This window comes from Athene noctua, chromosome 20, assembly GCF_965140245.1.
Source record: "Athene noctua chromosome 20, bAthNoc1.hap1.1, whole genome shotgun sequence".
NCBI classification, from domain to species: Eukaryota; Metazoa; Chordata; class Aves; order Strigiformes; family Strigidae; genus Athene; species Athene noctua.
In genome coordinates this window covers 4,819,968-4,834,674 of record NC_134056.1, presented here as the reverse complement: position 1 = coordinate 4,834,674, position 14,707 = coordinate 4,819,968, and the positions used below count along the sequence as shown (strand labels likewise).

The 14,707-nt window shown below is 46.8% G+C and overlaps 1 protein-coding gene across 3 annotated transcripts; it reads right to left on the bottom strand.

Annotated features, from left to right (window-relative positions):
* Nucleotides 1-921: 921 nt before the first annotated feature.
* Nucleotides 922-13,469, bottom strand: GBGT1 (globoside alpha-1,3-N-acetylgalactosaminyltransferase 1 (FORS blood group)). Of its 3 annotated transcripts, none has more exons than XR_012634918.1 (9): nucleotides 13,392-13,469; nucleotides 12,896-13,084; nucleotides 12,005-12,117; nucleotides 10,823-10,885; nucleotides 9,492-9,542; nucleotides 9,364-9,399; nucleotides 7,170-7,304; nucleotides 5,469-6,746; nucleotides 922-4,277 (listed from the first exon to the last, which is right to left on the bottom strand). XR_012634918.1 is itself a non-coding variant. In XM_074923740.1 (8 exons), exons 3-8 carry the CDS (start codon nucleotides 12,064-12,066, stop codon nucleotides 6,062-6,064), a joined length of 1,032 nt encoding a protein of 343 aa, XP_074779841.1. In that variant the 5' UTR covers nucleotides 12,067-12,117; nucleotides 12,896-13,084; nucleotides 13,392-13,469; the 3' UTR covers nucleotides 922-6,061. The 3 variants fall into 3 exon arrangements, 1 of the variants encoding a protein (XP_074779841.1); XR_012634919.1 differs by having other exon boundaries at nucleotides 5,880-6,746; XM_074923740.1 differs by having other exon boundaries at nucleotides 922-6,746.
* Nucleotides 13,470-14,707: the final 1,238 nt, after the last annotated feature.

Genomic DNA, 14,707 nt, shown 5'->3' with positions numbered 1-14,707 from the left:
CACCTTTCGGGCCCCGCCGGGGGGGGGTTTGGCACAGCGCTGCCGGGCGAGCTATAAATAGGAGGAGAAGAGCCTGAGGGCTGAGCAACGGGTCATTCGCCGGGCGAGATCCCCCGGGCAGCGCGGCCAAGCCGGGCGAGACCCCGCTAAGGGGGGGAGCCCGGCCCCCCGCCGCTGCGGGACCGCGCCGCCAGCGCCCCCACATCCAGCCCCGGCCGCCCCATCTCCGCGCAGCCCAACGCCCGCAACGGGGGCACGGAGGGAAAAACCTGCCGGAGCTTTGGGTGTTCAACCGGTGTGTTGGAGCGTGAGCTGGAGAGACCGCGGGGGCTGAGCGGGCGGAGTTGCCCTGGAAACGGAGAGGCTGCATGTGAACGGCTCCGGCCCCATCGTTTATATTTATGAGGCGGATGACGTGCGCCATTGCGGAGTGATGTCAGGAGAGCGGGAGCTGGGAGAAGCTGCGTCACTCCCCACGGCCGAGCGATGCTCCTGGGGTGGGGGTGCAGAGCTGGCCACCACCCTCCCGGGGACCCCAGGACACACACCCGGCCCCCACACGACGGCCACCGCGACCAGCAGCCCCCCAGGAGGAAAACCCAACTTTTCCAGGGTCACAGTGGGAATCGGGGACCAGGCACGGCCCAGCACATCTGGCCGTCCCGCGCCCCGGTGGCTCCAGGCCAGCAGAAGCAGCAGCTTGGGAGGGGGGAGCGTCGCCAGGAAAGGAAAAGGTGCTGCCAGGCCGCTCGCTCTGGCACTAGATGCTGCTCCAGAACAACATCATTCTAATTATAGCAACGGTGTCAGTGCTGAACAGTGCGAAAAATACATACTTCAAAAGGTCTAGAACTATGTGATTTGCTGCTGGCAAAACTCACTACAAAAAAAACCAAACAACAAAACCAAACCAGAATGAAGCACTTTTTAAAAAAGTAATTTGTACTCATCTGACACGCTTTAAGTTAGCTGAAGATTCAGCGGTGAGGGAAGAGGGAAGGGGGGATGAGATGGGCATACAAGCAGCAGAGATTTCTGGTTAAAACTGCCTCTCTATTCATACGGCTTTATACTAGTTTTACACGAAACAGCGACATTTGATGGATCTCTGTTTAATCTAAATATAGCCCAAGAAAAGTCAAGTCAGTAGAGCGTTACTCTTACACTCAGATAAAGGAGAGAGTGGGGTGGGTAGGCAGACATTTAAAAAGTCACTTTATCAATGTTTTTTGCTAGCAATGCTTGCCGAAATTATTTGGCTGCGTGGAGCAGAACTGCAGGGTTGGGGATGTAGCGTGAGTAAAGTGCGACCCACTCCTGTCAACTCCCTTCTCCGGTTCCTGGAAGCGCCCGTCGCTGTCACTGTCGCTCCCCCCAGAAAGCAGCGGCTGCTCTCTACGTGTTTCACTCCTGGGGATCCCACGGGGGACTTGCTGAGGCACTGAGGTGAAGCAGAGCGGGGGGGATTCAAGTGAGAAAACAGTAACCCTGGTGATTGAAGCAAATCCTCACTGAGAAACTCACTCTGCGTATCTTACCTTCACTCGTGAGTGACTAAGACTGGTCCCTGTGCAGGCACAGAGCAAGAGACAGGCCCTTCCTTGAACTCCACGGGCTAAACAGGTGGGACAAAGGGTGGGAGAGTAAAACCAGCCGTTCTGGCAGGGAGCTCCCAGCCTTCCAGCTCCTTTCCACCACCCTCCCGCTTTAGCTGCGTTAAGCCAGCCAGATGCACATGGCTATTCCCCAAGCTGGTTTTGTGCAGGGAATATATAACTGATGTTCTCATCCTTTCCTCATCCACGGCTGCTCAAAGACCATCTCACTGCCGTGCCCCCCAGCCACAGATCTCACACAGAGAAGGTTTGGCTAGGCCAGTCTTTTTGTTAACTATTGCAGCGTATCCAAGTGGTTCAAAATGGCATTTCTGGTCAATGATGTCAGGCGACACCGCCTGTGCGAGGGTTAAGGGAAATCTGAATAGGAGTAAAAAAGGGTGCTAGTCTGGTTTAGTGGAAATGATTCCTGTCCTCTCCGTGGGGAGAACGAGAGGGTCCTGGTCTGGCCCCCCCCAGGATCGTATTCCGTGCTGGCAGTTTCTGTTTCTTGCTGCCCAGAGAAGTTTTCCCTTTGGGGATGAATGCACCATGCAAGTCACCAGCCGGGACAAGGAAAGAAAAAGCTGGTCAGATGGGTTCTTAAATTAGATGGACAATGAATGATGAGTCTGTTCCAGCTGAGCAGAAACGGACGGATGGAACAAGGGGCCCTTGGGAAGGCAACAGGCTGCTGATCTGAGGCTTGGTTAAGGAAAACAGGGCTTGAGTCAGAAACACCTTGAAAGAATGATCAGATCCCCAGGCACTGTAAATCGGCTGAAGATTTATTTACAGGGGGTGAATTCATTAAACGTGCAGTACTGTGTGCGTGTTTCCACGTCCAAATTCCCTTGGCACAAGAACACTCGAGACAGCATCATCCTCTGCGGCGAGTGGAGGAACACTTCCCATGCAGGAGCGCGTGGCTGCTGCCTTGCTCCCACGTGCCTCAGTTTCCCCACTGAACAATGGAGCTTGGTGGGAAATTCAGGTCAGGAAGTAGGTCCTTGTGAAGCTCCCACGCTGCCCACAAGCCTCAGGGTGCACAGTCTAAATGAGAAGGAAAGCTCGCTGATGGTGTTGAGGGAAGGGGGTTAATCAGCAGGAGCTGACAGCAGAAGTCCAAACTTTCATTAATTAGAGGAGGGCACAAGCTGATTGAGGGAGCCTCTCCCACACTGCACCGGGGAGTGTGTTTCTGCAGTCCCATTCTTCCGCTCCCTGGAGACACGGAGTTTCTAGGTACTGTTTCAAATCAAAGCCCTGTCGTGCAGAACTGTGTCACATAAGGTGTGACACAAGACCTCCCCCTGGGGAGAAGCTGTGGGCCTGACAAGAAGATAAACATGTTTGGCGCTGCACAAATCAGGCCGTTGCCACGTCAGTGACAGGAAACAGAGCCCAAGACCAAACCTCTCACAAGTTTTTCAGAACAGGTACCCCAGAAACACAGACAACCCTCTATCACACATCATTTGTGCTGGAGAACTTCCTCTCATGGGGGATTCAGCATAGGCTATGAATTCTGCACGGGAATTCAAGTAGTATGGCAGAATGAAGCCTAACGGCTGCAAACACAGACCAGCTTAGAGCTGAATTTAGATCAGAATTAAGACGTAAGGGGAATTAGCCACTGGCTTTGTGGCTGCTACATCACCTCATGTTTTTATTGGATCTGAATGCTTTTCTAAGAGATCTAGCACAGCCCAGATACGTCTTGTGAGCTTTGATACTGACATCGGGAGATAATTTTATCTGGCTTGTCCTGTGCAGATCAGACTAGACAGTTCCTTCTGGCTTGTAAAAGAATCCATATGCATGTATATATAGGAACTGGCATAACGAGACCCCAGTTTCAGTCACGGCCTTCAGACACAACTATTTTATCAGTAAGAAATATACAGTATTGCGATGGTTTGACTCTGGCTAAATGCCAGGTATCCACCAAGTCGCTCTATCACTTCCCCCCCCTCCTTTCCCTTTGTTTTCTCAACAGGGTAAAGAGGGGAAAGAAGATAAACTAACCCTTGTGGGTGAAACAAAAGCAGTTTTAATATAAGCAAAGCGAAGCAAAGGTCCGCGCGTGGAAGCAAAAACAAACAGATTTATTCTCTACTTCCCATGGACAGGCGCTGTGGGGCCTTCTCAGGATGAGGGCTCCCATACGCAGAGTGGTTGCCTCGGAGGACCAAGGGTGACCCCATCCCCTTCCCCCTTTCTCCCAGCTTTATACTGAGCAGACGTCACAGGGTCTGGAATATCCCTTTGGTCGGTTCGGGTCAGCTGTCCTGGCTGTGTCCCCTCCCGAGATCTTGCCCACCCCGTCCCACTGGGGGAAATGTCGGAAGGAGCCTTGGTGCTGTGTGAGCACTGCTCAGCAGCAGCCACAACACCAGGGTGCTGCCAACACCCTGCAGCTCCAGCATAAACCACAGCACCGTGAGGGCTGCTATAGGGGAAAACCAATTCCAGTTCAGCCAGACCCAGTACAAGTATTAACCCTGGGTTTGGTGGGAATATACCTTTTTTTTGGAAATATTTGGATAAAGATCTTTCTTCATCCTTTTGGCTTAGATGATGTGCCTGGTTACCAAACACAGACATCTTCAGAGGAGACTCAGCTCTGGTTTAGTTGCGTAGCAGGGTGTCTTCCTCCAGCACCACAGCACTAAGAAGAGTCTGGAGAAAATACAATAGTATAGACCTTTTGCTGGATAAAGCCTGAATCAACAGACCCAGCTGCCACTGCATGTTTTGGGCTGGAGGTATTTTGTGTACCTTATCTGTGTTATGGGTGCAGTGAAAGCTTTTGTAATTAGTCTTCTGGAAGATGAAATGGCTGCAATGACACTGGCAAGTGCCATTTTCAGCCTGCTCACACAGGACTGAAATGGCTCATTAAGCCATCTGCAATCAGTGGTGGGGCCCTAAAGCCTGGAATACTCGATCCGCTGTCATACAGCGATTTTCTCATGTGAAGAGAAGCAAGAACAGTCAGGCACCTCTGCCCCCTTTCTGCCAAATGAGCTTTTTTTCTTTTTTTTTTTTTTTTTTTTTTTAAACCTGTTCCCTTAGGAACAATCAGCTCAGCCCTTTCACCCCTGCTTCTCCTCCCCGTGCCGTACAGCACTGCCATTCTCTGCTGCTCCCCGCGGTCTCCCTCCCTGCTCACATTAAACGAGCATGGCCCAGGCTTGCAGAGCCCTTTGGTAGTGCGCTGTGGGAGGGAACGGAGATGCTTATGGCAGACACGCTGCAGCAAGGGAGGTGGCACGTGAACCTCCACGCTGTGACCCCAGTTGACAATTAAACTGTTGTCACTAACGAGCCGTGGCTGTGCCCCTGTGATTGGGTCCCCCCCATCTGCTCACCCGAGGGAGCTGTCAGGCTTTAGAGGCTTCAGAACGCCTGCCTGGTTCAGCTTCTCCTCACATTCTCGCAAGGAAAATGTTAACCCCAGCCTACTTCCAGCTCCAGACTGAACTCCCAGTTTCACTAGAGCATTTCATAAAATGAAATCACCCTGTTTGCTGGAAATGCATCAGCTCTTACTGTCAGTTCCAGCAGCTTCTAGCCAATTTATTTCCCAGAGCTTAGAAAAGTTGGAAAGGACTGAAGCAATGGATAGGAACATGAACCTCTCCATACCAGATTTTCTGTGTTGGAAAAGATTACATGATCTACAGAGACATGTGAACCAGGGAAAAGGTTCAGAGCACATCTGTGATTGAAATAAACCCAAAGAAGTTCAGTCTGTGTCTGAGGTGTGCCAGTTCTGTCTAAACTCGGGTCTCCAAAACACAGATTGGGATTTGGAAGATAATGCTACATGAATTCACACTATTTGTCCTGTCAGACCAGGGTTCTTACCGGCAATGGCTGGCACCAGCTCTCTGCTGAGAAGGTCCAAGAAACCCTGCTGCACACTGATTGGGGATAACTTGCTCCAAGCACAAGTTTCCTCCTGATCCTGACAAAGGGTGTGAGTTTAAATTACATTTCACAAAAATGCATTGCCCTGCAAAGTTGTTTTTGGTTTGTTTTTTGGTTTTTTTTTAAGTGAAAAGGTCTTTACTAAAACTCTAGGTCTTCTCCTCCTCCACAAGAACGTCAAATACCATTCTGATCTTGCTAATTTTCTGCTAGGCCTCAAGAAAAGACTCAGGCAAAGACATGTGCAGCCTTGCATTTGATAACTGCCCTTCTGGATGCCTTTTTGTGCCTCAAGCGGGATGCTTGTATTTACAAAGATTATGAAAAGGTTTCTAGGTTCCTTCTCACCTCCACTTTGGCTGCTGCTTTTGTAATGCATTAAGACTCCTGTTCTCTGGAGAAACTATCCATGGGTTCCTTTCTCACTTTGTTCACACTGGGAACAAAAATTCCTGGTGGGGTACATCCTGTGGGAGATAATATTCAGTGGGTTTGGTTGTGTGGAGGACAGCTCTGCAGGGATCAGATGGTCAATCCCTTATCTCTTTGTAGTCCTTATCCACTGTGGAAAAACGTATGAGGTGAATTTCAGGAGGTTTTGGCTTCCTGTCATCCCATAAATACTCTGGAGAAAGCACCTTGGAAGGTTTGTGGGAGAGGAAGTGCCTGTTGAGATGACTTTCTTCCTGCCAGGCTGCCATGATCCCATTGGCTTTGTCCGCCAGGATGGTCATGTGGCAAGTCTTGGTGAACTCATAGACTTTCTTGACCAGCCCTCCAAACACGGCTCCTCCGTAGTAGAAGTCCCCTTCTCCATCAGGGATGTGGGCTGCTGAAGAGCTCCTCCTCTCATAAGGGAACTGGCTTCGAGGAACATTGAAGTAGCCGGGGTGTAGGGCTGCTACTATGTCCCCCAGGGTTTCAGGCCCCCAGGCGTTGTAGAACACCATGTCAATGTCCAGGCAGAAGAGGTAATCCACCTCCCCATGGCTCGTCTCTGCTATGTGCTTGTTTATGGCCTCCATCCTGCGCATGGAGATCTCTTGCCAGCTGGGGTATTTCTTGATGGGGACAATGACAAGCCTTCGTCCAGGTTGCAGCAGGACAGTGGGAACTGTCTCGGGGTTGTCAGTGAAGATGTAATAGTTCACCCGATAGCCCTTCATGAAATGCTTCTCTGCGGACTCCAGGAAGCGTCCCACAAACCTTGTGTACCTGTGAGACAAGGGGATGCGTGGTGGGTTCTCACGGGTACTTTAACGAATGGAAGAAGACAAGGGGTGGAGAGCGTTGACTGGCTAATGCTGCAAGGATCCATACTACACATGCAACAGGCAAAGTAGAGGGGAGGACAAGGAAGTGGATTCTCCCTGCTTTGACCAACCAACCACCTATCTACAGCTCTAATTCCCAAGGCACATGCTGGTTCTTCCAAAGCGCTGACCACACTTCAGGTACCGAGCCTGTTCTCTTGTAGGCTTGTATGATTAAGGGCACAACACATGGGCATAAAAATTTACTACAGATTGGGACAGATTTCAGCTCTGCTGAGGACAAGGAAAGCCAAAGTGATCTCTCCACCGAGGAATTACACAGTACATCAACCCAAGAACCGTGCTGGCCCAGTGGTTCACTCACTTCCCGATGGCAAAGGCCGTCACCCCTACGGTGAGGTTCAGTGGCCTGTAGGCACTGTCTAGGATCTCAGCACTGAAGGTTCCTTCCCAGATGATGGGGGCCAGCCATGGCGTGACTGTCAGCACGTCCTGACGCCTGAAGGAAAAGGGATGTTAATGAATTGTAACTGTTTCTTTTGGTTTCAAGGCCAGTAAATGGGAAAGAAACACAAAAAAAGGGCAGCTAGAGAATGTGTGTATCAGCATTAACTCATTAGGGATGGTATTATCTTCAGATTTTTTTTCCTTGCCCACTTGTTTGAGGCTACTGAGCATGGACATTTCAGTTCCTGGGATGAAATTAAGCATTGTTTAACGAACTGGCAAAAACCCAAGGATCTACTAAAATCTCATTTAAGCTCACAGGACTTTCCTGCTGAGGAGAGTTTAACAGCCACTGAACTCCCAGAATGAGAAGCTGTGCATATTTGCTATCAGTCTGATGCAGATTGCTACATACAGATTAAAACACAAGTAATAATATGAAAATTACTATAAAAATATACCCCATTTCTGAGTTATTAAAACACAGCTTGCAGCATGACAGTTTATTTTTCCAGTATTTATATATAGCTTTAACACATTCAGATATGATTTAAAATTCTGTATGTGAGCCAGCATTCAAATGTGTAACAAAGTTATAGAAAAACCTTAATCTCCTGTGTGGGTAGTGGAAATATTGCATATACATGCAGCAGAGTCTGATTATGCCCTATTACAGCTATGTGATGCTATTTCAATTTTCTTCTTTGTTTTCAGGGTTTCTTTCTTACCTTCTTGATTTTAAAACAAGATGTCATTCCTGATGTGTAATTTACCCTGTCCTGCTCACATCTGCCCCAGACCGTGATCTGTAACCTCTTTTAATGAGATCTGTCACACACAGCCCATGGCCAGGCTCGGAGCCTGAAGCAGTCTCCCATCTGACAGGCTCCCAAGGCAATAACAGCACAAGAACCAAACCAAGAGACCTGTGGGGAGCAGTTGGGTGGCGAGGCAGCAGTCCGCCTTCGATCCACATCTAATACCTTCACTCCGAGAATAACAATTTCACTCCCTTCTATAGTAATGCGTATGATTAAAAAATTAAATTATGCTGGAAGAATTATTTGGTTTGTAGAAAATGTACTAACTGATCTGTTCTCTTTCTGGGTTAATTATCGGGTTTTGGATGAGTAGAGAGAAGGGGAAATCTGCAAGTTTGCTTGTTTGCTTCTCTAAGCAGGGCTCTTTTTCATTTCATTTTTAAAGGGCTGTACTGGCTTTCCCAGTGACTCATTTCCATGGTATGCATCCTCTCGGGTAGTGAACTCCCTTCAGAAGCCAGAGAGCACTGAAGGCTACAAAATTCTCTCCTCATTTAGTCCACTCTGTACTAACTGATGTCGCACATTAATTTATTCCAATATGGGAGAAATATTCAGGAGGTCTGTCACATCCTGTTGAAACAACAGGGGGGGAAAAACAGATACGTACCAACGGGTGTGTTTATTAACACGCAAAAGAATGGTGGCTGCTGCAGGTGAACTGCTAGAGAAAAGTCAGGTCACAGGAGCTGGTCTGAAGGAGGCTGCTAATAAACACAAGCTGACAAGAAGTGTTTGCCTAAGTCACTTTGCTGCTGCTGCTGCCTGAAACCTTCCATGCCTGTTAAACTCCCTGGTCTGACTGCTGCTCACAGAGACTTGTCTGTGTGAGTGCCTGCAGCTTGTTCCAGCATGAGATCCAGCAGGTCAGCTGAAACCACTGCAGAAGGTCATACAAGGCACCTGCTTGATTTTGCCCTGAAATGGATTCAGAGCTCTCCCAGAGCTGATTACAGCTACAACACATTTCCAGAAGCTATTTCTCTCCATCTTCCAGCTATTGTAGATCTCCCATCTCAAAAAGAGCTCCTGGTAGCAGCGATGTAGGCCCACTGTGCATGTGTGCTAATGTATTAAGTGGGACTTTGCGGTAGGTGTGTTACCAAGAACACAGTGACTAAACCCAACCTCGTACAGCACAGGCAGCTGGAGACATTCCCACACAGTTTGGCTTCTCAGGGAACGTGCCACTGGTCAGTGTGTACCAGGACGTTGAAACTGTGAGTGCCACAGAGCACCCAACCCAAAATCAGCAGAAACAAATGACAAAGTTCAAACAAAGCAACTTACTTTGGAGCCAGCACTCTTGGCTGCTGATAAAATAATCTGTAAGAAGGAAGAAAAAGCCACTGAATGATATTGAATATTCCTGGGTGAAACAGCAGTTTAAAGGTCAGGAAATAAGAAGCCATACTTACTGGGGGAAAAACTGGATTAGCTTCTCTTCTGTGTACTGGAGTTTCATGGAGCTGTGGGATGGGGTGGGAAAAGAAAAGGATTGTAATGCTTTTCATAAAATACAAACCAGGTCCAGCTTCAGGACCTGCTGCTGTACTAACAGCTGTCCAAGTCCTCGCCTCGGCTGCTGTGCACACTGTGCCTGGTACAGCGTTAGACACTCAACTGCACGTCCACTCAGGGGCTGTCAGACGAGTAACAGCTTTGGAACAGAGCACACAACAGAACAGGGACAGAGGGATGCTGGCAGCTCTCCACGTCTGTGGGTAAATCAGAGTTTAGGGGTCAAAATCTAGGGAAGCACATGTTTAGTGGGGACTGACAGTTTTGGTTATTTATGTGCTCCATTCCCTGCGTAACTGTTCCTGTGCACGTGGAGGGCTGATCTACCTGAAATATATCACACTTTAAACAGCATTCAGAGAAATAACCATCTTACTAGACACAATGTTTTGTAGTGGCTTGAAATAATCAGAAGTGCCTCTATGAGAGATCACCTTTTCTGTTTGCACGTTTCGTTTTGTTTTTACAAGCTCAGTAGGTCACAGTAAAGGATGGGAAAAGCTGTAGCTTGTCATGTTACAGCTATGGCACAACATGGCAGTGAAATCACTTAGGCCATGTACCCTCCACAGTCTAACTTCTCCTTTATGCTGCTTCGAGACAGTTTTTGGGACCCACACTGAGCCAGCTAACTGTACAGTAGTTTACATCACAGAATGAAGCTGACTCCTTAAACTGTAAGGGTTCTAGAGAAGCAGATACCCTTTCGTTTGTTCAGAGCAAGCTTCTGGTCCACGACTCAAGCATTGCCATAACACAAATGCAGTCCTAAGGTGAGTGGAAAGCACCAATCGTAGAGTGATGATGATGAACATGATGAGGGGACAGGGGGGTTATTCCTAACTCTGCCAGAATTCCTTATATGAGTGGTCATTGCACCTCTCTGACTTACGTTTCTGCATCTAGCAAGCTGGGATACTTAATCCACATCTCAAAGCACGGTGAGATCCTGTGTGCACGTGTGTGATTACACCCCGATGGTAAAGCCAATGTTAACCTGGTAGTCATGGTCTCTGTGACCCACAACAAACAAAGCCCCACTCATGCTCTACAAATACAGACCTGAAGGGCAAGCAGACTCCAGTGGAAAAGGTGAGTGACTAATTATAGATTCTTAAAATAAAGAACCAGTGACTGACTACCTGTTGATAACTACTTGTACTCAATGAAGTACAGCTCCTGTACCAATGATGTGTGTTACTCATTACATACAAAATGGGATACTTACAAGATTTCAGGGCAAGGAAGGTAATACGGGAGGTAGTGCACCTTTCCACTCCCAGCTGTAATCCTGTGATAGCAAAGAAACTTTTTAAGACACGTAACGTTCAAAGATACCTTCCTAGGATTTTCCAAGATCTGGGAATCTGGCACAGATTTTGAGAAGTAACTCTAGCTAACTGCATGTCTACTTTACTAATTCATGCAGGATCCAGTCTATTCACATTTTAATGTGATATACTGCTGCTAAGGCATCAGTGGGAAGCTCAGGACAAAACAAGTCCAGGAGCATCCAGCTTATAACATCAGTTCTAAGTATTATTATTATTATTATTATTATTATTATTATTATTATTATTATTATTATTTACATCAAGTGGTCTGCAAGATGTAGGCCTACACATTTTTGAAAAGCGTACCCCAGTGGAGACACGTAAGGCAATGGCCACAATGGATGAATATGCAATGTGCACTGATGGGACATACTGACACTCCCTGGATCTTTAAATGCTATATGGGCATCCTTTAATTTGCAGAGCAAATAGGCTGCATAGGCTTTTTTCTCCCTTTTTTGTTCTGATCACAATCTACATACATTTTTATATACAATCACTTACCTACCGGTGAAATGCAGCTACTCACAATATGAAATAGAAGCAAATCGCCACATCGAAAATAGAGTTATTAAACATTTAATGATAATTTAACAGTTAATAGAAATGCCTGATCTCAGATTTTCAAACAATGTTTGAGTTTGCCTGAGAGAATCTGTAAGGCATACTCAGTAGTCAGTATTCTCAAACCCACAATCACTCTCAATGTCTGAAAGCCACGGTGTTTTAGCTCCTAAGCCATCCCTAGTTACACTGTGAAGAGACAGATCATCATCTCTCCAGGCCTAAACTGAAATTAACTGGAATATTCTGTACTTGAACATTTGTTTGTGAGTCAGACACGATGTTAGCAGCCTAATTCAGACACAACTGGTCTTTTTTTCTCTCTCCCTTCCGAGGCTTCTCCCTCCATTAGTGTTACTTTATTACATGAATTCCTGTTCTTTCCCTACAGCTCTAACAGCGTCTTTCCATAAAATGCACTGCCTATATTTTTCTGCTAATATGCTTTTTACCACAGTGTAGATATCGACGGGATGTTTTAAATATGACCAAGCTTGCCAGCAAATGCTTACCAGATAAATGCGGTAACAACAAAGAGACAGACAAGAGATCCCACCACCTTCCTGGAAATCATGGCTTCTAGAGTAGGAGAAAGAAGGGCAACTTCTTACTCACAACTTTCAATCTGCAGAAAACAAAAAAGCAAGAGAAATTGGCTATTAATATCTCACTATGACAGAAGTTTATTGTTTTATCATAACAGCACGAGGCTCCCCAAGCAGTTTCATTTTAATTCAGTCTTTCTGAAATCAGGAATATGGAAGGAACCAGACTGTAAGAGCCAGGCCACTTAGTCACTGTAAACCTTTTGAGAAACCTCTCCACTCCAGTAGAGATCTAATCACAGTTATGAAGTGCAGGGGGAGCCTTTCTTTTTGATTCTAGCTTCTGTAGATTCCATTTATTTATTTAAAGCACACACCCTTTGCAGTTTAATAAACTCACCAAAACCAATCATGTCAGGTGATATGTAGAGCTAATAGTTACCACTTCAGCTAATGAACTCAGGACCTGCTGTTGTACTGACAGCTGTCCAAGATTATTTTATCTTTTACAGAAAAGTAACTGCCAGAGGCAACTCCCTCCAAAGGTGCACGCAGGAGGAAGGTAAACCGAGCTCTGACACAAGCAAAGAAACATTAGGCAACCATAATAATTCATATTGGATATTTCTCTGCAAGTCAAAGAAATTACTCCCTTTTCAACAGCCATAAAAATCCACTTCCCCTAGCTCAGCTGCCTACCTTAAAAGCTCAAATTAATCCCTTTTCTGTTCCCAGGGAAGTAAAGGTTCCCACAGCGTGAACCATGGGACCTGTGACCAACACACAAAGCCTTTGCATGTGGCCTCCAAGGGGCCTGTCACAAGCACATTCACTGTTATAGGGTACATTCGTGATTACCTTTAGTGAAACCAGAACTACGGTCCTGCAGATAAGTCCCGTGTGTGTGCAGGCTCACTCCCGCCTCCGCGGCATCCTCTGCGTCCATGTAAAGTGCTCTTCTGCAAGCCAGCTTTGCAGGCTGCCGCTGCAGGGATTGTACTGCAGTCTTGAGTTAGAGGAAAGTGCTTCCTAGCATGTGACTGGAGCCTGGGGGAAAAAAAAAAAAAGGCTGTTTGTCAAACTCCTATTTATAGACAGGCAGTAGCACTGATGTTAGTGGGAGGAACCGATACAGGGCACTTCTTTCAGGGCAGCTGAAGAATCACAGAGATCTTCCCTGTCTGGCCCTTGGTAAGGCACACAACAGTGCGAATGGATCTGAAAAATCAGTGGCTATTTTCCCACTTTTAGTTTCGTTATGAAAAGACAGGTAGCAAAAAGTTCCTTAATTTGCTTTACTATGCCATAATGAAATCTGCTCTGGTGCTTCTTCCTCACTCTCCTGTTAACCAACCTATTCAGCTTTTGCCAAGAAGCATCACAAAATCCCACTTTAAAAGAAATGTTTTCTCTCTCTCTCTGTTGGCATTCCACCATTTAAAAGCTCCGTGGATTCATGCTGAGCAGTTCTGGATTCTTGCCTAAACATGCTGCAGATCCACAGACGTCGAAGGATTTGCAACCAGCCTTTCCCCTCTAGCTGTCACTCTATGTTTTGACCAGTTTTATCTAACTCCTGTGATAATTCTGTAACAAGAGCTGCTACAGCAACGCCAGGACTTTTCTGTGACCTTGTGCCTGATGCCTCCAGCACATGCAACGTGGACAAGTGTGCAGAGGGTTCCAACAGCTGCTTTTCAATCCTCCTTGGAGAGCTGGCTAGAGATCAGGTGAGTGGGCAACCTGTGCCAGCGCTTCACTGCCCTTCTCATCAGGAGGCTTCCTCATTCCATCCAGGATCTCACCCGCTGCACTTCAGGTCCGTGCCTTTTTGTGACAGTGACCATCCACCTGGAGACTCCCTTTCCATACCTGAAGGCTATGATGTTTCCTTCCCTCTTCTATTCTGTGAGGTCAACCATCACAACTCCTTCAAACTTCCTTGTAATTGTTAACTTCAAGCCCTGTGATCAGTCCATTCTCATGAAAGGTCCTGCTAAACCAAACCAAATACTTCTGCTGAGCCCTCAGCAATATTGAGTATAGCAGGATTACCTCACAAAACCAAAGTGCTGTGACAGTTCATATGTTCCTATATGATACTTACCTACTTTGCAAGAACACAGCACTGGTGATGAAATTCAGCCTGTGGCCAAACGTAATTCAAACATCTTTTCTGCAGAACCTCCCCTAGCCAGGTCTATGACATACAGAACATTGTATTTGTCTTTACAGAATGATACTCCTTTTTCAGGATTTTTCTAAAACATCAAGCCTTGACTGAATTCTGTTTTCTGTGGTGCTTGCAGCCCCTCCCAGCTTGATAACACTTCCCAATTTCAAAAACATCCTCTCAGAATTTTCCCCCAAAGCATAAGTGAAAACCCAAGTCAGCAGCACTTCGCAGAGAGTCTCCCGAGGATTCTCATCTCCTGCACTTGGCCATCCTCATGCACTTACCACCACGGCATACAGAGTCTAGGAGCACAGAATAGGGGTGGTGGGGAAGGACAGAGGATAGTGAACAGATAAAATAAAGGAGAATAAAAATTATGCTCAAATTAAATAGTAAAATTAACACAGAATAAAAAAAAAGTTGGGCCTTCTGGTTATTTTGGTGCAGTTTCAGCTATTGTAACAGGCATAGCATACTTCCATGTGTCTTTACAG

What these genes read in the sequence shown, in the direction of transcription:
- GBGT1 (XM_074923740.1), bottom strand. Translation starts at nt 12,066, where the DNA reads ATGATTTCCAGGAAGGTGGTGGGATCTCTTGTCTGTCTCTTTGTTGTT. An exon ending in GTTGTTACCGCATTTATCTG is followed by an intron (nt 10,886 to 12,004) that starts GTAAGCATTTGC and finishes TTGCTATCACAG; the next exon opens with GATTACAGCTGGGAGTGGAA. An exon ending in CCAAGAGTGCTGGCTCCAAA is followed by an intron (nt 7,305 to 9,363) that starts GTAAGTTGCTTT and finishes CTTTTCCTTCAG; the next exon opens with GCGTCAGGACGTGCTGACAG.